The 27,918-nt window shown below is 43.1% G+C and overlaps 1 protein-coding gene across 1 annotated transcript in view; it reads left to right on the forward strand.

The window, feature by feature from the left end:
- The first annotated feature begins 17,805 nt into the window (after positions 1-17,805).
- The window catches only part of LOC101736056 (dual specificity tyrosine-phosphorylation-regulated kinase 2), a 71,471-nt gene continuing 61,358 nt past the window's right edge, over positions 17,806-27,918 (forward strand). Inside the window, exons 1-2 of the mRNA XM_062677104.1 lie at positions 17,806-17,856; positions 18,355-18,447. Coding sequence (XP_062533088.1) covers positions 17,806-17,856; positions 18,355-18,447 — 144 coding nt within the window. The remainder of the gene's footprint in view (positions 17,857-18,354; positions 18,448-27,918) is intronic.

Here is a 27,918-nt window from a genome sequence, read left to right on the forward strand (position 1 = left end):
AATAGATCGATTGAAAATATCGATTTTTTTATGACGCATTCAGATTAAACGTTTTACAAATAGAATGCTGAAATAATAACCTCGGCAACTACAGTATATTCGAAGCCCCGAAAATTTTAAAATGTGCTAAAGACGTAAGATTAATCTCCCAGAATAATTTTAATAAAGTCTTAATTGACCTAATCGATATGTCATAGTTAATTTACCCATTCCATCATTAGGCTCCATTTGTATGTTTAAACCAACATTTTGTTCCAACGTGAGGAACAGGGAAGCATGAAAAATCTGTGAAGTTTCTGGCATCTTTCAGAAACGGTCTAATCCAATTCAAAATAGACTGTGTAGTTCATATCAAATTTTGCGTTAAATAAAGCGATATTAGACGTTTTATCTCACCATAAAATTTAAACAAAAGTTTAATACAAACACGTGTGAAAGTAAGTCACGAGAATCACGGAAACGACGCATTTGCGTTTTAATCCATTTTTAAAGAGCACGTTTTCAGATAATAATATAATAGGATTAGCGAGTCGCATAGCAAAGGCTTCGTAGGCACGAGACCCATCTGCCTTTATGAATACGCAGCCAACAAACAGTGAATTTTAGTTAAATTGTCCAATATTGTCCATAATTTATTAATTTTATGAGAAAAAAAGACGAATAAAATGTGATATTTTTCTTTTTGGTACTTGGTCAGGCGAACAAACAAAGAGTCTGGATCTAAATGGTTGTGGGAGTATACAATCAAAACAAAATGTTGTTTATTTCGAGACTTTATGCTACAGTTTCAAATCTGTTAACCGAATATTAAAACCGACATACCTGACCTGACCTTTGGGGCACAATCAGACAGGAGAACGGAGGACAGTCACGAGGCTCACAAACACGTGTTCATCACACTCACACGACCACATGATATTAATAAATAGTGCACAATGATTTATGTTTTAATATTTGTTTATGACCAGTGTGCTTAGTGCGAGTTTTTTAACGTTCTCGATAGCGTAAAAGTCAGCTCTTATTTGTATGGAATGGGATCGTTTGCGTACGTTTGCCGCTAGGGGCGCTGTTCCAATTGCATACAAAATTGGCTTAACTTTTATGCTCTCGAGAACGTTATGAAACTCGCACTAAGCACACAGAGGACCGTACAAAATAGTCCGACAAGAAATTCGTCAGAAGAAACGGGTATGCGACCGCAGCTACCTCAACTAAATACTTATCTAATGTCCCTTCTTATTATAAACAGTACTTTCACTTTAAATTCTTATTTAAAAAAAATCCCTTCATATTTCATTAGCGGTGGTACAGCGTGCTGTGAAGCCATATTGAGTTTCGGTTTGAAAAGCCGGTGATAATTCATTTGAGACTTAGATCTTAAGCCTGCGCTGCGCTCATAATAAAATCTCGGCACTGCTATTAACAAACTGGGCAAATATTTATTCGACAGGACACCAGGTCCTTTGTATCATTACTTCAATTTTTTGTTTTTTTAATTTTTTATTGCTTATATGGGTGGACGAGCTCACAGCCCATCTAGTGTTAAGTGAGATATGAGTTCTAAGGTCTCAGTATAGTTACAACAGCTGCCCCACCCTTCAAACCGAAACGCATTACTGCTTCACGGCTGAAATAGGCAGTGTTGTGGTAACTACGCGTAATTACGCAAAATATTTTTTTGAGGGTTTGATTTTTATTACACGACTAGCTGACCCGGCAGACTTCGTAGTGCCCTAATCGATAAATAAAAGACACATCAAAGGAAAAACAAAATTGTTTGTTTTTATATAATTCCGAGCTTTTTTATATTTTTTCACCTTATAAACCTTCTCTGGATTTCCACGAATAATTATAGTCCAAAATTAGCCAAATCGGTCCAGCAGTTCTCGAGTTTTAGCGAGACTAACGAACAGCAATTCATTTATATATGTATAGATGTTATTCCTTCACCGTGAAAGTCAATCGTGAACATTTGTTAAGTACGTATTTCATTAGAAAAATTGGTACCCGCCTGCTGGATTCGAACACCGTTGCATCGCTAGATACGAATGCACCGGACATCTTATCCTTTAGGCCACGATGACTTCATCTCCAAACATTCCAGGAATATGAACATCTTTTTCTCCAAAGACTCTATACGTTTGGTAACAGTGTAAGAAGATGAGCGTTTATACAGAACTCTAGTCTAGATATCTATGCAGGTTATTTGTGCAGATATCACGGATATGTAACTAATTCGTGTTTTTATTGAACTAGTTTACGACGCCCCTAGTGTTTATTAGTGGAAGCCTATGGACATCGCAATATAAATAGTGCCACCAACATGAATTTATATTTATTCATTTTTAATATATCTCTTTGACACCCTTAAAAGGGGAACGCATGATTGCCTATCAATAATAGACAGGACGGTGAGACACCAACTGTTTTTGTTTTGTTTGTAAGTGTTTACCGTCGCCCATGGACTTCAGTAATAGCAGGGGCAGAGGCAAGCCACTGCCAAACGAACTATACCACTACCTGGACTAAAGCTGAAATTTACAAATGTTCCTTGTTTCATTTTTGTTACATAATGCTATTTCTACATCGGTATATATCAGGCGCACTTAATTCAACAGAAAATTTATACGATTTTTCCGTGTTGGGAACTAAATCGAAGGCTCGATGAGGCAGGCTACTGAATAATATCCATTCTTGCACAGTTTTTTTTTTTATCCTACTCATGCTGATGGTTTTGAGAGACCATTTCGGCGTAACCCTAACAAGTAGGTGAGCTCACAGTACTCAAACCTGACGTCGTTGCTAACACTAGCCCTAGCAAGAGCAGTGCTTCGCAGAATCCACCACCGGATCGGAAACGCGATCCACTGGGAAGATCCGGCGGGAAAATCAGTGAGCTGCGTCTGTGGGGTAATTTACTCACCGAGCCCTTTGTCGCAAGTGACGGGTTCGACGAGAACAACGACCGGTGCTTGGGGTATCTAAAACACCGTGAGTGGATCGCTTTATATTTTATATTGCTTAGATGAGTGGACGAGCTCACAGCCCATCTGGTGTTAAGTGGTTACTGGAGCCCATAGACATCTACAAGGTAAATGCGCCACCCACCTTGAGATATAAGTTCTAAGGTCTCAATTATAGTTACAACGGCTGCCCCACCCTTCAAACCGAAACGCATTACTGCTTCACGGCAGAAATAGGCAGGGTGGTGGTACCTATCCGTGCGGACTCACAAGAGGTCCTATCACCAGTAAACGCTTGTTCGGTGGTATCTTTTAGTGGTATAATTATATTCTCATGAAAGTAGTAAGTAAGTAGAACATCCATTATTCTCTCTTTTAAGAACAATTAAATTAAGATTAGTTTGCAACTAGAATTCACTAACTATTCTCTATGTGGTATTAGCTATATATGCATCAATATTTACCTAAAGCTTTAAGCTAACCTTTAAGTTTAAATCTACAACGAATATTCATAGCGGCAAGTTCAAAAGACCCCTGTCAAAACTTTTTGATATAAATTAAAGTAATGCTGCGAATTAAATCGATACATAGATTTATAAGTAGCTTTTTTTTTATTGCTTAGATGGGTGGACGAGCTCACAGCCCACGTGGTGTTAAGTGGTTACTGGAGCCCATAGACATCTACAACGTAAATGCGCCACCCACCATGAGATATAAGTTCTAAGGGTCTCAGTATAGTTACAACGGCTGCCCCACCCTTCAAACCGAAACGCATTACTGCTTCACGGCAGAAATAGCCAGGGTGGTGGTACCTATCCGCGCGGACTCACAAGAGGTCCTACCACCAGTAATTACGCAAATTATAATTTTGCGGGTTTAATTTTTATTACACGTACACGATAGTAGCTACGTGCTGTGTTCGGGCTTTTTGAGGAGCTGCAAATTACGTAGCGGCTGTGTTATTGGAAACTTTAAGTGGATTAAAATCTGCTCTCGTCCTGGGCGCCCCGCCCTCGGTCAGTCGGCCGCCCTTAGCAGTCGCGACCGAGACGCGAGTTCCTGCGGTCGTCGGAGCAGTTGACGCCGTATCTAAAAGTCGACATATTTTTCTTAAAAGGCTATTTAGATCTTCAAATTATTCGAAAAAAAAAACGTTTTGAAAAACAGTTCTTTTTTTGTCAATATAAAACCCTGTGCTTTCTTAAATCGGAAAAACAGTGCAACAGGTGACCGGTACAACGAAACTGGACATGATTTTGTACGAGGTAATTTCTAGTAATTTTTTTTGTAGTAAATTAATATTTTTTTAATTATTAATGTGTTAGCGTTTTGAGTGCCTACATTGGTCCACCGTCCTGCATATTTCTGCCGTCAAGCAGTAACCTGTTCCGGCTTGAATTGAAGGAGTGGTGGTACAGTCATTGCAACGATACATTTGAGACTTATTCATGTCTCAAGGAGGGTGGCGATACGATGTTATGTCAATGAACTCCGATAAAGACTTTTACGGGTTGGACCGTAATCCGCTCATCTTCCAATCTAGTGCAATAGAAGAACTACTTGTTACACGATTAGCATAAATAATTTAATTAGCAGCAAAATCGAGTTATATTGTCACCGACAGAAGACGGCCTAACTAGAGAAACGTTGCGTGTAGTAACTATGTATTAATCTGTGGTTGTGTTCTCACCTTATACGTGGGCAATATAAAGAGCATAGTCAAGCCGCTGAATACTGAATTTTACTGGTGGTAGGACCTCTTGTGAGTCCGCGCGGGTGGGTGCCACCACTCTGCCTGTTTCTGCCGTGAAGCGGTAATGCGTTTCGGTTTGAAGGGTGGGGCAGCCGTTGTAACTATAGTTGAGGCCTTAGAACTTATATCTCGCAGGGGGTGGCGCATTTACGTTGTGGATGTCTATGGGCTCCAGTAACCACTTAACACCAGGTGGGCTGTGAGCTCGTCCACCCATCTAAGCAATAAAAAAAAAAGAATAAAAACAAAGTTAAAAAAAAATAAAAAAATAAAAAAATAGTTATAATTTTCAAACGCCTCAGAAGAACCGTCGAAACATTATTTATGAGGCTCCATGGCAAATTGTCTTCACTTTGCTCTGTTATCACAAAAATGCGTGTTTATCTATTAGTAGTTATAATCTCTAATTACCTTACGAGTAGCAAGTTATAGTTGGTCCCAGGCGGTCAGATACTTTCTTTACTAACTAAGCAAAAACTTGTAAGCCTATATTTCTTTACTTTAAATATATATTATTAAAGTAATATATATTATATTAAGTTAAGGAAATAAATTTCTTTAGGTTAAGACGAATACTGAAAAATGATTGTTTTCAGTAATTCAACGTAAGTGAAAGATCTCACAATTCATCGGATGTTTAGCTATTCATGGAAATAATAGATATTCATGCTGTCGTCCAATTGGAAACGGAATACAGAAGTAACTCCAATGGAAATGCTGCTTTGCGTCAAAATAAACGGCTTTTTTGCTTTGTATATTTATGGCAAAACGCCATGGCCTTTGACATTCAAACGTTATCGATTTGACCTATATGTAGTGGTAAATATGCATTAGGTGCAATTTGCACCATTTTCCCGCCCACTCCGGATTACGATCCAATACATTGAAGCCTGGCCAGTATCTAATCCAGCTACCGTTTCTGCAGGCTCATGATGTTTAACGGCTTACAACTTTACTGTCCCGATTTAAACCAGCATTTTTATTGTTTCATCCTACAATCGAATAGTCTTACGTCATTTGTGACGTAATGATAAGTTTACCAAAAGTATACTGAAGTTTTTTTTTTTATTGCTTAGATGCGTGAACGAGCTCACAGCCCACCTGGTGCTAAGTGGTTACTGGAGCCCATAGACATCTACAACGTAAATGCGCCACACACCTTGAGTTCTGAGGTCTCAGTATAGTTCCAACGGCTGCCCCACCCTTCAAACCGAAACGCATTACTGCTTCGCGGCAGAAATAGGCAGGGTGGTGGTACCTACCTATGATGTGATTTTAACCGAATAACATTTAGTATTAGCGCAACAGTGGTCGAAGACTTTATAAGACTTCAATTATCTTCTTGTTATTCTTAGTAAATTTAACAAATAGTCGTTGTGATTTAGATAATCAAAATATAATTTCTATTACGTTTACAAAACACTGCAAGAAATCGATTATTTCTTTTTTGCAAGCCTTTTTTTGCGTTGATAAGGAAAGTGTGATAAAAGTTTAGATCTATGTTCGGATTTATTATTCGGGTTATTTAATACTGTTTTTAGATATCTCAGAACGAAACGCCTAAAATAGCTCAGTGTGCTTAGTGCGAATTCTTGAACGTTCACGATAGCGTAAAAGTTAACCCAATTTTGTATGCAGTTCGAACAGCGCCCCTAGCGACAAACGTACGCAAACGATCCCATTCCATACAAATATGAGCTAACTTTTACGCTGTTGAGAACGTTAGAAAACTCGTACTAAGCACACTGTTCATTAGTTGTATTCACTTTGCTTAGCCACTGTTCCGTACTTAGCTTTCCGTACCCAGCTGCCGTATCTTCAAAATGGAACGGGTATATTTTTCGGCAAAAATAGGTAGGATGGTGGCATCACGCTTTGCGGGCTTCTGATAAAACAAGAAATTAGTGCTGTTTCTTATAGTATTTGTCAGGTTAGAGCGCGGAAGCTCACGTACTCGCTCTGTAGTCGTAATCTAGCATAATCTAGGCAATATAGTCTAGTACAGTCTAGTCGTCGTGTAATCTATATATATAAAAATGAATTGCTGTTCGTTAGTCTCGCTAAAACTCGAGAACGGCTGGACCGATTTGGCTAATTTTGGTCTTGAATTATTTGTGGAAGTCCAGAGAAGGTTTAAAAGGTAGATGAAAATGCTCGGAATTAAATAAAAATAACAATTTTGTATTTTCTTTGACGTGTCCCCCGTCGGACGGATTCCTTTCGTCTGTTTTAAGTTTATTTTATACCAAAGTTTAGGTCTTTTATTTATCGATTGAGGCACTACGAAGTCTGTCGGGTCAGCTAGTCTAGTATAACCCCTCGAGGTTACTAAAATAGGTAGGGAAAAAAATATAGTTTTTAGTATATATATGGATATGGTAGGTAAAATAGCTTTCGATTCACTGTAATAGTTGTAGAATTGTCAAAGTCCATAGAAATCATAACGCGAGAATCGCCTCTCACTGAAATGAGTTCAAAGCGTAAAATACCGCTCTACAGAAGATAGTGATAGTTACCCGTGAGCACACAGTACGCTCTATCAATAATAACGAAACTAATTTCGTATAAAAACAAAAATGATGAACTCATCTTTTTCGAATTCGGTAAAAGTAATAACAACTTCGACAGATATATCAATGGGTTCGAAGATGCTAAAAAAAAGTCGATTTTCCGCCAAAAAGTTGTCATTGGAACGTTTCAAACGTATCAATCTACATCGGGTTGACATTTCGGCTGTAGACATATTGAAAGCGATAGTAAAGTACGAAGTAAATGTTACGACCTCGCGCCGTACTACTACCCTCAGCCTGACGTGCAAGTTACAAGACATACGGATTTTTCTTCATTTATTTTATTGGCTAACGACTTTACTGACAATCCTTTAAGGGACCATTGGAAGAAAATAGATTTCACAATGTGAATACCACCTTATGGGGCTTGAGATGTGAGGCGGAAGTCTCTAAAAATATGGCTTTCTTATTGGGACTTCATAACGTAATTGCGGAGAATCTTGGTGAAATATATTTCATATTTATTTATTTTAGCATATGGTTGAACGGGCTCATGGTCTAGCTGATGTACATAGGTGACTAGAGGCCATAGACATCGTAACGTGGATGCGGCCTCCTATTTTGAGTCATAAGGCTTAAGTCACAATTCTATTACAAATAGAATACATGAAAGTTCAAAATTGGTCGAAGCTCAAGGTAATGTACAACTGAATGAAGGCTTTTTGGTATTGTAAATAAAGAGTAAAGTGGTACATCAAAATCTTACGTCCTGATAAAAAAAATCTAGAAATAGAAAAGATCTCTTCGACTATCGGATGAACAAGAATTACGCAATGAAAGAGAGTACGTGGACCAATATTAAGTGTTTGATGGTCTGCTAAAGTATCTTTCCTGTTAAAATCTAGATCTAACTATCATGTGGCCTTAATGTGTTCTTAGGAATCTGATAGTTTCCCCTAACATACACGTTTAGGAAGATTAACAAAAATATTGTTATGCCGGTAAAAGTAGCGCCATCTATTGCCGAATACCCGAACGAATATCGAAGGATCTAGAACGCTTGAGGAGTACAAACGCTATCTATTGTCAGATAGCGAAAACACACATCGAAAATACTCGACTTGTGAGGAATGCTCTCGATAATTCTAGGGATGTCGTATAGGCTATTAAAGCATTGCGGAGATGGCACGCAGTCAATTAGTAATCGGAACTACTCGAAGCGAAACAGCGAACGGATCACCTGAAGCGAAGGGGAAGGAGCGAATTGAAAATTTTAAAGTGTTCTAAGTGATAATTACAGTTTTAATTTATACTTCGGTAGAATTTTTATTTGTCCCGAACCTCAACGCGTAACAATATTTTGGATTGTTCGACTCTACCAATTGTATACTTTATTCTTATTATTAAACGTCAACAAGGAGCAGATACGTTAAATTCCGAACTCGTGCTACAAACGAATGGTTCAAAAGAAGTATAACAGAACAGATCTGCAACCTTTCGCTCATCGCTTACACTGCATCGCGATGACGAACAACGGCAGTGAATACCGAAAATCTACCATATTTCATGGCCTGAAAGCTTAAAATAGCATATCCTTATAAGATGAAGGTGTGAGGTGGTACGGGCCGAGCGACGCGCGCAGCATCAAGAAGCGTAGAGATGTGATTTGGTAAAAATATCGATGCTTTTAATTTGTAATTTTTATCTTCAGACCATGATCTACAGACAGACAGTTTATGCCGTCAAAATCAAAATCGGATTTGGATGCAGAGACTTTTATATGTAGCAATGGAATTGAAAATATGTTAAGTTATTGGTTGAAAACTTATCAAGGTCATGGCATACAAGTTGCGTGGTTAATAGTGTTCATACATATCGCCCCATGATATTCCCTAGATGAAGATATGAGGTCGGATTTTCAATTATACAACGTCTATCCTTCCCTTCAAATAGACATAGGCACCTCGCCTTTACATTAAAAAAATATAGTTAAAAATGAAAAAATCAACATCAAACTCATTAACGTCGATAGCGATACAGGAACCCGGTGTGCCCCGCCCTACACCGCTCAGTACTTCACATAACGATGGGCAGATTGGCACGGCCGCATTTGCGCGGCTGAAACCCACAAAAAGCCCCCAGCAAAACTAATAATCGCGTTAAAATCGTTTCAAATAATATGTGATAAACAGTGTTTTTATGATGGGCGTGGATAGTTTGGCTGAACGAGCGACTGTGAGTATCTATCGTGTCCCGTACTGCATCAATGTGACGTCTGTGTATGCCTTAGTGAACCTAGATTACGAAGAGGGGCTTTACGATCTATTTATCTGTTTAAGATACGAGCTAAGCACTGTTTAATGTGTTTTTAATGAGTTCTACGGTACGAGGCTTTATGTTTCATAACATTCGGGACGGAAGGAAATTATAGGACTACAATTTGTTTTGAAGTTATGTCGGTATTTTTTGTGTGAACATCAAGGATGTCTCAATCATTCACGTGTTTGCTGTATGGGCAGGTGAGATCACGCCTTACCTGATATAAAGCTGTAATCTGAGCACACATCTGCAACAACGTTCATATTATTATGTAGATCGCGCGATTCACATCAATTCATGAGATCAGTTGAGGAAAAAAAAAATTTAACTTCTATGTGTACCAATAATTAGTGAATACGACGAAATATCTCATTCGTTTGTCATATGTTAAATAGATAATTAAAAAAAATACGAGCCCTCGATGTGAGGTCGTGAAACTGTGTATTACCGTACTACCTTCCCTTACTGCAGTAGCAGGTAAGATCTGTGCGATACAGGCTACAATACATACAAACATTCATCGTTTGTGCCCTCTCGATTCGATTGATCGATAGATTATCTCTTTGAAATTGGAGCTTATCCCCGGATTATATTCGGCGATAGCTCTGAAAACAAATTAACAACCGATAGGCACGTATCGAACTACAATATTGGTTTTTATTCTGTTTATATTTTTGTATTAACTAAATATATAAGTTGTTTTTTCTGCGTAGACGATTTGAAAGCCCAATCGGCGTTAAATGAACACCATCGCCTATACAATGTAACCAAATAAAACTAATCAATAATGCTATTTAAATAAAGAATTGCGTGTTTTTTATTTATTGTCTTTATATTATTAGAGACGTTTCGAAGATTTAAAAGTTTGCATGGCCACGGATAAGTTATTTGTTATACGTAAACATTTGAAAAATCAAAGCAAAAAAAGGAGAGAGGGAATGAAAAAAAAGATGAGATAAAACTATAAATTGTATTGTAATACTGACACCGATCGAAACTCTTCTTGGCTGAATGTATGAATGACTATTCCAGGTAACAAGCCCGGATTTTAGTTCGTTGTTAACGCCTGTTATTTACTTAGAAAATTTTGCACTCTTCCCAGGACATCAGTCCTAGTAGTGTCGCATCATTCGAACCAAATACAGCAGGGTCTTGCTTGTTAGACCACGTCCGCTCCAAAAATAGGCGTGGTCGTTCAATATAGTATGAATAATCATTGGAATATCAACAACAAGCTCACCGCTTGTTATTATAGTTTATATAAATGTACACCGTTTGATTATTTATATCTGGCTCCATAGAGAAGAGGGCCGTTCGGATTGTCGATACTCCTGTTTTCACGGATCGTTTAAGACCGATCCTACCTATAGGAGGGACTTTGGTTCTCTCTGTGTTTTGTATCATGGCGAGTGCTCTGAGGAATTGTTGAAGATGATACCTCCATCTCCTTTTAAGTTCCGCACCGCCAATGAAGCAGAGCTCATCCACACTATCTGGAATCGTTGCGTTCATCGACAGTGCGTTTCAAGGTTTTGTGCAACGCACCATTCGGCTCTGTAATGAACTACCCTTCACGACATTTCCCGAGTGCTTCATGTATTTCAAAACCAAGCTTGTGGAAAGTATTCAGTGGTAGGCAGAGAGTTGGATGTACCTCTGACATTGCTGACGCTCACTCTCTCTACACTCTGTCTACAAATGTCATACAAAAATCCCTGTCTCATCTTCATAAAGACAGTAAAAATGTAGGGGGAATAACGACAAAGGGAAGATTTTCCACCGACCGGGTGATATTTCTCGGTAGGCCAACGGTAAAATTGTTTTTTTTTATGTTTGAGAGATTACTGATGGCCCGGAGGACTTTCCAGTTTTACCAGGGCAGGTGGGCGAGCGAGGGCTCAGCCAGGAAGGGTGGGATTTACTAAAAGCTACCCGAGCGTCTCCAAAGGAGACCTAACAACTAAAGAGTAGTTGCTTCGCGAATGAAACTACTACCGACAAAAAAGAAAAGTCCCATTATAAAGTAAAAAATAAAAAACAGATTATTACTGGTGGTAGGTCCTCATGTGAGTCCGCACGGGTACGTACCACCACCCCGCCTATTTCTGCCGTGTAGCCGTAATGCGTTTCGGCTTGAAGGCTGGGGCAGCCGTTGTAACTATACTGAGACCTTAGAACTTATATCTTAATGTGGGTGGCGCATTTACGTTGTAAATGTCTATGGGCTCCAGTAACCACTAAAACCAGGTGGGCTGTGAGCTCGTCCACCCATCTATGCAATAAATAAAATAAAAAAGTAAAACACGCACTTAGAATAGGAGATGTGAAAAACCATACATCGTTCCAAAAATATCGTCATTGTTATTGTATTAAATACATAAATATAGTTGCAAAGTTTATTGTACTTTTAATAATAATTATAATTTGCATCTCGTGCGAAGGCTCTGTCAGTTTGACTTATAGTGACAGACAGACCGTACTAGTTTTGTTTCTTGGTTCGGTGTATTGGAGTTTAGTTGAAATTGTAACCGGAAAGTCAGATCTTTGTAAATAAAACTTTGCTACTAAAAATCTTTCCATTCTCGGTTTTATTTTAATTAAAATTCCACCTGTGATGTATGTAACCTGTGGTATCTAATTGTGTGTGTGTGTGGTACCTAATCATATTCCTGCATCTTTTACTCCATCAACGTGTCTTATTGTGCATTGCTTTTTTTTTTTGAAAGAATGCCAAAGAAATCCTTGAGGGCTTAAAGGGGACCAAAATACATATTTAAAGCAGCTATAAATCCAATTTCAATAAAAAGAAACCAGGGCAACAAACAACAAAAGTTTATGAAAGAAAATATTGCCCGGCCCCTGGTCAGGCTCCGCCAAACTTGGAACTTTTATTTTTAGACGTGTCCCTCCCTGGAAAGGTCCTTTAGGATCAAGAGCTTTCTGTTGACGAATCTTCGTAGAAAAAAAAGGAACTTTCCCAACTTTCTCTCTGAATAAATATCGGATAACAGATAATTACCTAGTTCGAAGAAATCCAACCCTGATTCTGTTTTTTGAAGTAATTTGATATTAGCTCGTCTTAAACAAACCAATAATTGGTACTTTAGATTTCGCCTTGATAAAGGTCTTGTTTGGTAAGACGAGTGGCTTACTGGTATTCAGTAAACCAGTAAATACATAGTAGTTCTACTGTTGTCTCAAATGCGGCAGGCAAATAAAAAGAATGTAAGTAATGTTCGTCTCTTCTTCTTTTCCTTGACCTTATCCCACTAGGTGGGGTCAGCACAGATAATTTTTCTCTTCCATTCTTTTCACCTTTTTTCCCTCCACCTTGCACTACAATTTCCATACATCTCCTAGTCACATGCATCTTCTCTCTACGCATCACATGTCCATACCACGCTAACCGTCCGCTCTTTAATTTGTAACTATTACGAGTATATAACTAGTCAGGTCATAAGTATTGTCACACAGTAAAAACATTTCTTTTATTTAGTCGATGATCTCGCCTTCGATATCGTCGCTCCGCTAACCCCGACTCACTACCCGCTAAATATCGCGCATCGCCCGGATATACTCGACATAGCGTTATTAAAAAACGTAACTCTGCGCTTACACTCGATCGAAGTAGTTTCAGAGTTAGATTCAGACCACCGTCCCGTCGTTATGAAGCTCGGTCGCGCTCCCGATTCCGTTCCCGTCACGAGGACTGTGGTGGATTGGCACACGCTGGGCATCAGCCTGGCTGAATCTGATCCACCATCGCTCCCGTTTAACCCGGACTCTATCCCGTCTCCTCAGGATACCGCTGAAGCCATAGACATCTTAACGTCACACATCACCTCGACATTAGATAGGTCATCGAAGCAAGTTGTAGCGGAGGACTTCCTTCACCGCTTCAAATTGTCCGACGATATTAGGGAACTCCTTAGAGCTAAGAACGCCTCGATACGCGCCTACGACAGGTATCCTACCGCGGAAAATCGTATTCGAATGCGTGCCCTACAACGCGACGTAAAGTCTCGCATCGCCGAAGTCCGAGATGCCAGATGGTCTGATTTCTTAGAAGGACTCGCGCCCTCCCAAAGGTCTTACTACCGCTTAGCTCGTACTCTCAAATCGGATACGGTAGTAACTATGCCCCCCCTCGTAGGCCCCTCAGGCCGACTCGCGGCGTTCGATGATGACGAAAAAGCAGAGCTGCTGGCCGATACATTGCAAACCCAGTGCACGCCCAGCACTCAATCCGTGGACCCTGTTCATGTAGAATTAGTAGACAGTGAGGTAGAACGCAGAGCCTCCTTGCCACCCTCTGATGCGTTACCACCCGTCACCCCGATGGAAGTTAAAGACTTGATCAAAGACCTACGTCCTCGCAAGGCTCCCGGTTCCGACGGTATATCCAACCGCGTTATTAAACTTCTACCCGTCCAACTCATCGTGATGTTGGCATCTATTTTCAATGCCGCTATGGCGAACTGTATCTTTCCCGCGGTGTGGAAAGAAGCGGACGTTATCGGCATACATAAACCCGGTAAACCAAAAAATCATCCGACGAGCTACCGCCCGATTAGCCTCCTCATGTCTCTAGGCAAACTGTATGAGCGTCTGCTCTACAAACGCCTCAGAGACTTCGTCTCATCCAAGGGCATTCTTATCGATGAACAATTCGGATTTCGTACAAATCACTCATGCGTTCAACAGGTGCACCGCCTCACGGAGCACATTCTTGTGGGGCTTAATCGACCAAAACCGTTATACACGGGAGCTCTCCTCTTCGACGTCGCAAAAGCGTTCGACAAAGTCTGGCACAATGGTTTGATTTTCAAACTATTCAACATGGGCGTGCCGGATAGTCTCGTGCTCATCATACGGGACTTCTTGTCGAACCGCTCTTTTCGATATCGAGTCGAGGGAACCCGCTCCTCCCCACGACCTCTCACAGCTGGAGTCCCGCAAGGCTCTGTCCTCTCACCCCTCCTATTTAGGTTATTCGTCAACGATATTCCCCGGTCGCCGCCGACCCATTTAGCTTTATTCGCCGACGACACGACTGTTTACTATTCTAGTAGAAATAAGTCCCTAATCGCGAAGAAGCTTCAGAGCGCAGCCCTAGCCCTAGGACAGTGGTTCCGAAAATGGCGCATAGACATCAACCCAGCGAAAAGTACTGCGGTGCTATTTCAGAGGGGAAGCTCCACACGGATTTCCTCCCGGATTAGGAGGAGGAATCTCACACCCCCGATTACTCTCTTTAGACAACCCATACCCTGGGCCAGGAAGGTCAAGTACCTGGGCGTTACCCTGGATGCATCGATGACATTCCGCCCGCATATAAAATCAGTCCGTGACCGTGCCGCGTTTATTCTCGGTAGACTCTACCCCATGATCTGTAAGCGGAGTAAAATGTCCCTTCGGAACAAGGTGACACTTTACAAAACTTGCATAAGGCCCGTCATGACTTACGCGAGTGTGGTGTTCGCTCACGCGGCCCGCACACACATAGACACCCTCCAATCCCTACAATCCCGCTTTTGCAGGTTAGCTGTCGGGGCTCCGTGGTTCGTGAGGAACGTTGACCTACACGACGACCTGGGCCTCGAATCAATTCGGAAATACATGAAGTCAGCGTCGGAACGATACTTCGATAAGGCTATGCGTCATGATAATCGCCTTATCGTTGCCGCCGCTGACTACTCCCCGAATCCTGATCATGCAGGAGCCAGTCACCGTCGACGCCCTAGACACGTCCTTACGGATCCATCAGATCCAATAACCTTTGCATTAGATGCCTTCAGCTCTAATACTAGGGGCAGGCTTAGGGACCCCGGTAACCGTACTCGTCGAACTCGACAAAGAGGTCGACGTGCAACCTAACCCATGCATCAGCCCGCTGAGTTTCTCGCCGGATCTTCTCAGCGGGTCGCGATTCCGATCCGGTAGTAGATTCATTCGCGAAACAATTGCTCTTGAGTTGTTAGGTCTCCTTCGGAGGCGCTCGGGCAGTTGTTAGCAAATCCCACCCCTCTTGGCTGAGCCTTTGCTCGCCCACCTGTCCTGGTGAAACTGGAAAGGCCTTCGGGCCACCAGTAAACTTTCAATCATAAAAAAAAAAAAAAAAAAAAAAAAAAAAAAAAAAAAAAAAAAAAAAAAAAAAAAAAAAAAAAAAAAAAAAAAAAAAAAAAAAACATTTCTTTTAGAATGCTGGCCACAAAAAAGTTTATTGAATTCGAATTTCGACTTGTTCATGAAAATAAAAATGTATATTTAGGATTCAGAACAAAAACCATTTAAAAAAATATAACAATTAGCACACATCAACGTTTGTTATTCTCAAACTCTAATTAATTGACTAATTCAACGTAAATCACCAAACAACCAGAATACAGAATAAACACTTTGATATTATCTTGTCTTTAAGCACACATTTACAGAGACTTAAAACAATAACTCAGCAAAGGCGTTGCTATTTATAGGCACTGCGTGTTTCCTAAATTAACACTTAAAGTCTTTGAATGATGTTCTCTCGACGAATGTCAACCGACAAATGCGCTGGTGACGGAGCTGCACGCCGGTTTTAAACCCTTTTTGTAGGGTATTCCTTACTCGGCCTCTCCTGACTGTGGTTCGTCCTCGACCACATAGCTTCTGTGTTCTTCTTCTGGAGTCTCAGTTACTTGGTCTATTTCCTGACCTTCGTCTTCAAGTAATGGTCCAGCAACTGTGTTCATATCACTGGGGTCCACTCGTAACGATGATGCGGAAGCGTGCGAAAGATCTTGTTAGGACCGCGCCTCCCGAAAGTTCGGCAGGGCAGCCGTCCCAGCTCCAGTCTGCTCCCACAATGTGAGGCTGCACCACGTGTGGCGGGCGTCCCGCTCGACCGTCCTGATAGATAATCCTGAAAATGCAGGCGGAGCGCATAAGTAGCTCAGCAGGACTGCAAACGAACTACTCACCAAAGGCATCATAGTCCCCAACGAGTGAAGCAGCAGGCCGCAGATCGAGCGACATCGCCCTCTGCGTCACTGCCAGTCGTACGGCACCGGAAGTCGGCGGCTCGCGAGCATCACGTGCAGTGTGCACATGAGCAGCACGTGCGGTATGCACGCCAGAAACAGGAGAGCGCGCGCAGGTAGCGGCACGCGAGCAGTACGCGCGCCAGAAGTAGATGAGCGCCCGCAGCCAGCGACACGCGAGCATTATGCACGTCTGACGATTAACGTCAGAGGCGACTAACGCCGGGTGCGACTAACGCAAATGACGACAAACGTCAGAGGCGACTAACGCCAGGTGCGACTAACGCAAATGACGACAAACGTCAGAGGCGACTAACGCCGGGTGCGACTAACGCAAATGACGACAAACGTCAGAGGCGACTAACGCCAGGTGCGACTAACGCAAATGACGACAAACGTCAGAGGCGACTAACGCCGGGTGCGACTAACGCAAATGACGACAAACGTCAGAGGCGACTAACGCCGGGTGCGACTAACGCAAATGACGACAAACGTCAGAGGCGACTAACGCCAGGTGCGACTAACGCAAATGACGACAAACGTCAGAGGCGACTAACGCCAGGTGCGACTAACGCAAATGACGACAAACGTCAGAGGCGACTAACGCCGGGTGCGACTAACGCAAATGACGACAAACGTCAGAGGCGACTAACGCCAGGTGCTGATCAGTAGGGGCGCCACCAGCAGGCACACCCACCAAGCAGCGGACCAGCGAGACGCCTCTGCGCGCCTCTGCCGTCACGTACCACTACTGCTTCTGGAAACAGTCACCAACACAACAACGAAGCGAAGCAGTTGTATAAATTGAGAGTCTTACCATCGAAAAATATGGCACAAGTCTTGGAGCACCATTCACCTTTCCACGGTACCATGTACTGGGCGACCGCTTGAGTCGATTTTCCCTTACTACCGGGTACACTTTTTACTGAGCCACTACGCTCAAAATCGAAGTATGCAGCACAAGCCTCTGGAGACCACTCGCCATGCCAAGGCACCATGTGCCGTGCCGCAGCCTCCGTTGTCTTCCCGTAGTCCCCACTGAAATCATTGAACAGAGGCATCCCGCTCGGCCATACTGACCGGATCGTAGTAAACCGAAAAATTGAACCATAACAATCATTGACAACACAAGGTCAAAACACAATAATCAACTATAACAACTCAGATCGTATAAAACGATCTTGGCCTGGCTGTCGGCGCAGCTAGTGTCATTGATGACACCCATATTATCATTACCACAAATGATAAAACCAATACACATCATTTCACAATATAGAGTCAGCGACTCTCAGGTCATTACTAGACCAACACAACAACAGTCTCCTTTGAGACCCAGGTCTCCGCTATACCACCAGCCGCCCGTCGCCGTCTGAACAACTCACAAGTGAATTGCAGTTACAACTACGGACAAGTGCGTACAGTACGACCAAATAGTGATGGTATCAGCTGTATCACTCGGTGGAGGTACTCTCACCTCACTCATCAGTTTCTATGTTTAACTCGTCAGTAGCACTACTTAGAGGCAACTTTTCTTTATGTAGTCATGAGTGTTATAGGTTCTATTACCAGTTTAGGCCATCTATCTTCATTTCAACATTAAATCATAAAAAATTAACCACATCATCGTCATATTTTACTAACTTTGCTTATCAGTGTCGAATTCATTAAAACTTCTGTGAAGTCTTGCTTTAATATTTCGGAACTAAAGCATTTGGTACCAGAATCGAAATAAAAATAATTCGACTCACCAGATTGTTCTAATTTCCCAAAAATTACCCGATATTACGCAGCTACCGGCACGTCGATTGAGTGCTACTGCCGCAGGAACCATCGAGGGGCCCGAGCTGGCGGCAATGCTCGTGAGGCACCATCCTCACCATTCGGTAAGGTCCACGGATTCCCGGATCTAGATTTCCTATAGACTGGGAGTTATCACAAAAACAAGATTATCGACATTAAAAACGGCTGCTGCTCGTCGGTGCCCATCCACGCGAGCATCATGTCGCTTTTCACTCCGTGGCACCAATCGACGAGCTCTACCTCGACCTAGTTCTCGACGAACTTGACGGCTCCGAGACACCTCAGTCATGACATCACTAATTAGCGTCTTCACCACAGGTGTGGTGGCGTCTGTTCCCACCAAAAGCTGCAGGGCAGATATCTGTTTGACCATTTTGCCAACACAGTCTCGTCTACTTGTTTGATATTACGCGTCACTGGTGACAACTAATGCCTGAACCCCACAAGGACTAACCTGACCTCCACCAAAAATGAAATGAAATTTGAGTAGATTAGCGTTCGCGGCTCTAACCTGAGGGCCCATTATGCCTCGTATCACTATTAAAGTTCCAAGTTCTATCAGAAGTAAGCCATTCACCTAGCCACACCTTTGCGTTTCCCTTTAAGCAATTTGCCACACGCGACAGAGTCTCATGGTCGGTCCACCTGTTTAAATCCTTTGCACGGTCCACCTCCTCGTACCACGCCTCGATATTGTTAATAGTAAGGTCGAAGTTTGATACAAAATACTTCTGCGATCTTATAGGCTGGACTGCCTTTACGGCATCAATAATCGCTTGAGCAAGTGAGGGGGTCTCTGAACCGCGCAGGGCTGAGTCCGACACACGTCCCCGGTCCGCGAGGCTAGATGTAGCGTGTGTGGCAAGGGGAATGGTCTCCATCACACCTGGTGTCGAGATTTGCAACCGCAGCGAAGGGGTGTGCGTATTGAAGTCACGGTTTTCGTGAGTGATCGCGGGCTTGAGATACATAACGAGATCGACGCGAGCGTCTCGACCTACGGTGACTTCGTTTCGAACGATATAACGCGCTGCGCGATCGACTAGATCGATATGAAATGCTGCGTGAATCGCGTAAACTATCGTACAACACAAGATCGTTGCTACTCGAGCGAGTATCACGCGAATACAAACGCAATCTATGGCGGTAGCGGTCCCGTAAGCGATTGTCACGAGAACAGGAGACGTCTCGATTACGCGAGCCATTTCGACGATGCCGGGAAGTCCACGTGACGTACTTCGCATTATTTAGGTGTAAATACACACACACGCACTTTAAAATGATTATACACCAGGAAATATACGTAAAAACACGAAAACGAAAGTAACAAAATATAGTGAGGGGAGTTGTGAATCACCTGTTGTCTGTGAGCTTTGAGTTCTTTATCCCAATTCTGAATTTAGGATTCAGAAGAAAAACCATTTAAAAAAATAAATAACAATTAGCACACATCAACGTTTGTTATTCTCAAACTCTAATTAATTGACTAATTCAACGTAAATCACCAAACAACCAGAATACAGAATAAACACTTTGATATTATCTTGTCTTTAAGCACACATTTACAGAGACTTAAAACAATGACTCAGCAAAGGCGTTGCTATTTATAGGCACTGCGTGTTTCCTAAATTAACACTTAAAGTCTTTGAATGATGTTCTCTCGACGAATGTCAACCGACAAATGCGCTGGTGACGGAGCTGCACGCCGGTTTTAAACCCTTTTTGTAGGGTATTCCTTACTGTATACTTTTAGAATTTTACTCATTTTTAAATATGGAGTGGACGCTTAAAGAAGACCGTGTTGCAGTTATTGCGTTGCATCGTTGCGGTGACGCGCCAATTAAAATTTTTAACATACTGAAAAATTTGAATATAACCAAAAGACTCGTTTATCGTACCATCAAACGATACAATGAAGACTCTAGTGTAGATGACAGTTTCAAGAAGTGGTCGCCCTCGGTCTGTTAGGACTCCAGCAGTGATAAAAGCTGTGAAGGCGCGAATTCAAAGAAATCCCAAACGTAAGCAGAAACTGTTGGCCCTTCAGATGGGGTTAAGCAGAACCACGGTGAAAAGGGTGTTAAATGAAGACTTAGGGCTTCGGGCATATCGAAGAAAAACAGGACATCGTTTGAATGCTCGTCTAATGGACCTGAGACTGAAGAGATGCCGCGCTTTGTTGAAGCGTTACGCGGGAAAAAAATATCGGGAAATTCTTTTTTCGGATGAAAATTTTTTTACTGTAGAAGAGAGCTACAACAAACAAAATGATAAGGTGTACGCACACAGTAGTGAAGAAGCGAGCAACCGTATTCCGCTTGTCGAACGAGGTCATTTTCCATCCTCGCTCATGGTATGGTTGGGAATTTCTTATTGGGGCTTAACAGAGGTACATTTTTGTGAGAAAGGTGTAAAAACGAATGCAGTTGTGTATCAAAATACAGTCCTGACGAACCTTGTGGAACCTGTTTCTCATACCATGTTCAATAACAGGCACTGGGTATTCCAACAAGATTCGGCGCCAGCTCATAGAGCGAAGAGCACACAAGACTGGCTGGCGGCGCGTGAAATCGACTTCATCCGGCACGAAGACTGGCCCTCCTCCAGTCCAGATTTGAATCCGTTAGATTACAATATATGGCAACACTTGGAGGAAAAGGCGTGCTCAAAACCTCATCCCAATTTGAAGTCACTCAAGACATCCTTGATTAAGGCAACCGCCGATATTGAGATGGACCTCGTTCGTGCTGCGATAGACGACTGGCCGCGCAGATTGAAGGCCTGTATTCAAAATCACGGAGGTCATTTTGAATAAACTTTAGTGTCATAAGAATCTATGTTTTGTTAAGTTCATTTTGGTATATGAATGGTTACATAATGAATAAACTTGTTTCAATTATTTTACATTAAACATGTGACAGAATTTATGACCTGACTAGGTATATTATAAGTAATGTTCTTTTATTATTCTATTAATAAACGCCGATTTTCGCGATGAAGGAATACTATCGTGAAATCGACAAAAAAATATGAATCGGTGTAACTATTCGTATGGGAGAGGCCTATGTAAGCAGCAGTACACGTGCGTAGGCAGAAAAAAATAACAACTATACGCGGTAGCGCGTAATATGAGCCCACACGGGTAGTTGGAACGTTTACCTACGTTTGCCGCTACTGTTCCAACCGCATACAAATTTGGTTAGCTTTTACGCTATCGAAAACGTTAAAAAAATCACACTAACCACACATGGCTCGAAATTGCTTCACCACACAGCAAGTCAGAATGGTGGACATTCTGTCTTACTGTGTGGTGATGTGACTGTGTGGTGGTCGTTTGATCATGAAGTAGATTTTATTTATTTATTGCTTAGGTGGGTGGAAGAGCTCACAGCCCACCCGGTGTTAAGTGGTTACTGGAGCCCATAGACATCTACAACGTAAATGCGCCACCCACCTTGAGATATAAATTCTAAGGTCTCAAGTATAGTTACGATTGCTAACTTTCAAACCGAAACGCATTACTGCTTCACGGCAGAAATAGGCAGGGTGGTGGTACCTACCCGCGCGGACTCACAAGAGGTCCTACCACCAATATTAAATTCAAAGTATGTAATTTTAATTACGTCATCTACGATTAACGTAAACCGAAGAACATACATAAATATATATACCGTATAGCCGTTAGACGGTAAAAGAAATAAAATTCTAACGTCATATTATTTAACAAAGTGAATTAATAATATTTAATTTTCTTATGTTTTCCAATTCAGTTCATGAAGATTTTTCTTTTTTGGTGATATTAAAATTTATCTTTGAATCAAAGCAAATCTGAGATTCGAGAGAGGTTTTTGTTTGTTTAGCTCTCCCAATATTAGCTTTGTTAGATTCGGAGTTTTATAGTTTCCATAAGATTTTTTTTGAACCTTTCACCCCGAACTCGGCTTTAATTTTATTAATTAAAAAATGTTTTTTTTTCTTTAATATAATCGAAACTTTGGTGCTTTTATTATTTATATTAGATGGAAATATTGGATTAGAGAAAAAGGAAAGAGAAGAAGGAATTTTGAAAAACTTTAAAAATTAAATAAATACTCTCTGGTTTTACTATTTGTATCTGACTAGTTTAGATTGAAATTACTAAAAACGGTTTTCCGCCATTTCCTGTCGGCCAGAGTGAGTGATTTTTTTTTCATAAAGCCCAAAATTTCCACAGCAATGTGACTATGTAATGGCTGGTATCCCTGCATCCCTGTTGATATTATAATAAATAAAAAATAAGGTTGAAAAAATTTTAAATTGAATCATAAGCAGCAAGCACATAGTAATTAATTTTAATTAGCTGACTAGAACACTCCACGAATAAGGTTTGAAATACGGAATTTAAAATATAAATCTTCGTACTTTATAAACTGGAGATAATTTTTTTTTAAACTGGAATATATATTTTTTTTCCTGCCTATGCTGATAGCCTTGAGAGGCTATTTCAGCTTCATCCTAACGTTTGTAGATGAGCTCACGGGGCTCAACCGGAGAGTTGCTAACACTGACCCTAGCAAGAGCAATGCTTCGCAGAATCTACCACCGGATCGAAAACGCGATCCACTGAGAAGATCCGGCAAGAAACTCAGTGGGCTGTGTCTATGGGGTTAATTCGCTCGTCGAGCCCTTCGTCGCAAGCGACGGGTTCGACGAGGACGGTGACCGGTATTTGTGGTGCCTAAAAGCACCGTTAATGGATCAGGAGGATCCGTAATGACGTGCTTTGGGCAACTGGAATACAAATCCTGTACTAAACTTAAAATGGGAAAATCTTGGGACATACTTCAGAAATCGTCGGATACCGCAGGCAGATACCAATATCTAAAATGTGATATCTTTACTAATATATAAATCTACAGTGGTTTTTACGGATGTTCCGTTATAACTACTGAACCATGCATCCAATTGACTTGAAACTTGGTATCCATGTAGAAAATACATGTACTTAATGGATAGGTTAATATTTATACAGTGTTGGACTCCCTACACTAGTTGCGGGGGCGTTAATGATGAGAATTTGGGGGTCGATTGCTTCCCGCTTCCGTAGGTTTAACCCACGATTCCCTACAAGTGACCCCTGGGTGGTGCTAAACGGGAGCCGAATACATAATCGGTGGTAGGACATAGTCCGACTGGCTGGCGACCACCCTCCAACTAGAGTCCGCCGCCAAATAGCCTAGCTGTGTTCCGGCGTGTGGGTTGGAGAGCCAGTTTTATTCCTTCCCTTTCCTCTTCCTTGTTCGGGGTGAATCTTGATGATGCCTGGAACATGCGGAGCAGACGTGCGTGCAAGCTCGCGGGACGTGATTGTTTGACGGGGGTATAGGGAGACCCAGTGAAACGGTGTTCGCCGCCGCCCGCCGGTCAGTTGGGGACCTGAACCCGGGTGTCACTACTAAACTCCGCCCCGGGAAGCTGTCCCGCCAACCGGTGTAAAATCCTGTCGTGCGGTCGTCGTGCCGGAGTCGGAGACCGGAGTGGATCCCGGCGATCGCACGCAGGGTGGACTGGGGGCCCTTCCATGCCCTGCGTCAGTCTCTCACGCAACCCGTGGTCAAGCACGTACTGTGTTCCGCGCTTTATTCAGGTATTGTCATGTTTTTGCCTCGAACTTCCTACCCCACCCAATCCCACTCTCCAAAAATAATAATAAAATGACAGTTAAAAAAAGGAAAAGGGTTTTGTCGGCGATGCCCCATTCCACATTTAATGTGGATTTCAGCAATGTAAGGGGCCTACATAGTAACCTCGACGCCGTACACCACCACCTTGAGACGGCGCAGCCTGCCCTCCTTTTTCTGACGGAGACACAGATATCTGCTCCGGATGACACTTCTTACCTTGAATACCCCGGCTACGTATTGGAGCACAACTTCCTGCGTAAAGCCGGGGTGTGTGTATTCGTCCGGGCTGATGTCTGTTGTCGCCGTCTACGAGGCCTCGAACAACGGGACCTGTCCATCTTGTGGCTGCGCGTAGATCACGGGGGTTGTACCCGAGTCTACGCGTGCCTGTACAGGTCCCACAGCAGTGATGCAGGTTCAGCTCTGATAGAGCATGTGCAAGAGGGGACTAACCGCGTGCTTGAGCAGTACCCATCTGCGGAGGTGGTGGTTCTTGGAGACTTTAACGCTCACCACCAAGAGTGGTTGGGGTCCAGAACCACTGACCTCCCGGGTCGGGCTGCCTACGATTTCGCCCTGGCCTACGGCTTCTCCCAGCTGGTGACACAGCCCACCCGTGTCCCAGATATTGAGGGGCACGAGCCCTCTCTGTTGGACCTTCTGCTGACCACCGATCCTGCCGGATACAGTGTGGTGGTCGACGCTCCACTTGGATCGTCTGATCACTGCCTTATCCGTGCTGCGGTACCGATCTCTCGTCCTGGTCGTCGAATGACGACCGGGTATCGAAGAGTTTGGCGGTATATGTCAGCAGATTGGGATGGGTTGCGTGAATTTTACGCATCCTACCCATGGGGGCGGCTCTGCTTTTCCTCTGGTGATCCTGACGTCTGTGCGGACCGACTTGAAAACGTGGTGCTTCGGGGGATGGAACTGTTCATTCCTTCTTCCGAGGTGCCCGTCGGGGGTCGCAGTGGACCCTGGTATAACAATGCCAGTCGGGACGCTGCACGCCTCAAGCGGTCCGCATACGCGGCATGGAATGATGCCAGGAGACGCCAGGATCCTAATACCTCAGAGGAAAGGCGGAAATTTAACGCCGCTTCTAGGTCCTATAAGAGGGCTATTGCCAGGGCGAAGTCGGAGCACGTTGCCAGAATTGGCGAGCGACTGAAGAGCTATCCCGCCGGGAGCCGTGCTTTCTGGTCGCTCGCTAAGGCTGCAGAAGGTAACTTCTGCAGGTCTAGTCTCCCACCACTACGCAAGTCTGATGACAGTCTGGCCCATAGTGCGAAAGAGAAGGCTGACCTTCTGGTCAAACTCTTCGCCTCGAACTCGACTGTGGACGACGGGGGTGCCACACCACCGAACATCCCCCGGTGTGACAGTTCCCTGCCGGAGATCTGCTTTACTCAGTGTGCAGTCAGGCGGGAACTCCGACTCCTGGACGTCCATAAGTCGAGTGGGCCGGACGGCATCCCTGCTGTGGTTCTGAAAAGGTGCGCCCCTGAGCTGACGCCTGCGCTAACGCGTTTGTATCGCCTCTCTTATTGCACTAACAGGGTTCCGTCTTCATGGAAGAACGCCCACGTCCACCCTATCCCCAAGAAGGGTGACCGGTCGGACCCATCGAGCTATAGGCCTATCGCGATAACTTCCTTGCTTTCCAAGGTGATGGAGCGAATTATAAATATACAACTCCTGAAGTATCTTGAAGATCGCCAGCTGATCAGTGACCGACAGTACGGTTTCCGTCACGGTCGCTCAGCTGGCGATCTTCTTGTATACCTTACTCACAGGTGGGCTGAAGCCTTGGAGAGCAAGGGCGAGGCTCTTGCTGTGAGCCTTGATATCGCGAAGGCCTTCGACAGGGTCTGGCATAGGGCACTTCTGTCGAAGCTACCATCTTACGGAATCCCCGAGGGTCTCTGCAAGTGGATCGCTAGCTTTTTGGATGGGCGGAGCATCACGGTCGTTGTAGACGGTGACTGTTCTGATACCATGACCATTAACGCTGGCGTTCCACAAGGTTCGGTGCTCTCCCCCACGCTTTTCATCCTGTATATCAATGACATGCTGTCTATTGATAGCATGCATTGCTATGCGGATGACAGCACGGGGGATGCGCGATATATCGGCCATCAGAGTCTCTCTCGAAGCGTGGTGCAAGAGAGAAGATCAAAACTTGTGTCTGAAGTGGAGAACTCTCTGGGGCGAGTCTCCAAATGGGGTGAATTGAACTTGGTTCAATTCAACCCGTTAAAGACACAAGTTTGCGCGTTCACTGCGAAGAAGGACCCCTTTGTCATGGCGCCGCAATTCCAAGGAGTATCCCTGCAACCTTCCGAGAGTATTGGGATACTTGGGGTCGACATTTCGAGCGATGTCCAGTTTCGGAGTCATTTGGAAGGCAAAGCCAAGTTGGCGTCCAAAATGCTGGGAGTCCTCAACAGAGCGAAGCGGTACTTCACGCCTGGACAAAGGCTTCTGCTTTATAAAGCACAAGTCCGGCCTCGCGTGGAGTACTGTTCCCATCTCTGGGCCGGGGCTCCCAAATACCAGCTTCTTCCATTTGACTCCATACAGAGGAGGGCCGTTCGGATTGTCGATAATCCCGGTCTCACGGATCGTTTGGAACCTCTGGGTCTGCGGAGGGACTTCGGTTCTCTCTGTATTTTATACCGTATGTTCCATGGGGAGTGCTCTGAGGAATTGTTCGAGATGATACCGGCATCTCGTTTTTACCATCGCACCGCCCGCCATCGGAGTAGAGTTCATCCGTACTACCTGGAGCCACTGCGGTCATCCACAGTGCGTTTCCAGAGATCTTTTTTGCCACGTACCATCCGGCTATGGAATGAGCTCCCCTCCACGGTGTTTCCCGAGCGCTATGACATGTCCTTCTTCAAACGAGGCTTGTGGAGAGTATTAAGCGGTAGGCAGCGGCTTGGCTCTGCCCCTGGCATTGCTGAAGTCCATGGGCAACGGTAACCACTCACCATCAGGTGGGCCGTATGCTCGTCTGCCTACAAGGGCAATAAAAAAAAAAAAAAAAAAAAAAAAAAAAAAAAAAAAGAATCTTAGTGGGAGTGAGAAATAATAGTTAATGTTAATTTTAAATGCCTAGCTAAGCGGACGGGTACAGCTAGTATAACATATAAATCACGAATAGCATCGTGTAATAAAAATCATACCCGCAAAAATTATAATTTGCGAAATTTCTATATATTTGAGACGTAGACCTCAGACCTTAATATGGATGGCAGCATTCACGTTGTCATGTTTATGTGCTCCAGTTTCCACTTAACACAAGGTGGGCTGTGAGCTAGTTCACCAGACTTTGCAGTTAAAAAAAATTTGGTACAAGCGCAATACACCAGGAGAAAGGATAGATCTCACCACAGGAGAAACACAAAAGATAAAATTACAAAGAACACTAAAACATTAGACATTTTAAAGCACTGGTGTCTTTAAAAGTTAAAAAAACACGATATAAATCCAACCAACATCCTTTATTAGGCCAGCTTGCATTAGAGCATCTAAAAAAACAATTAGGATACGGTTACAGACTATAGGCAATGCATTTTGGATCAGTAGAGGGGTGAGACAAGGGAGACCAGCTTTTTCCAAAACTCGCTAGCAACCCTGGGAAGTCTATTCGGAAATATAAACTAAGAAGAATTCGGTCTTAACATAAATTGTAGGTACTGATATAAAAAAAAAACACTTTCGCTTGGCAGATGATTTTAAATAAATGTACGTACAATAGATATATATTCTATGACACATTTTTGCTAAAGCACTTTACTGAAATGACCGCACGCAACAGGCGCTTTCCATTATCGAAATAACAATCTCTCGGGTTTGCCAACTACTCGCGAGCGTCTATCC

The sequence above is a fragment of the Bombyx mori genome, chromosome 4 (assembly GCF_030269925.1).
Source record: "Bombyx mori chromosome 4, ASM3026992v2".
Classification (NCBI taxonomy): domain Eukaryota; kingdom Metazoa; phylum Arthropoda; class Insecta; order Lepidoptera; family Bombycidae; genus Bombyx; species Bombyx mori.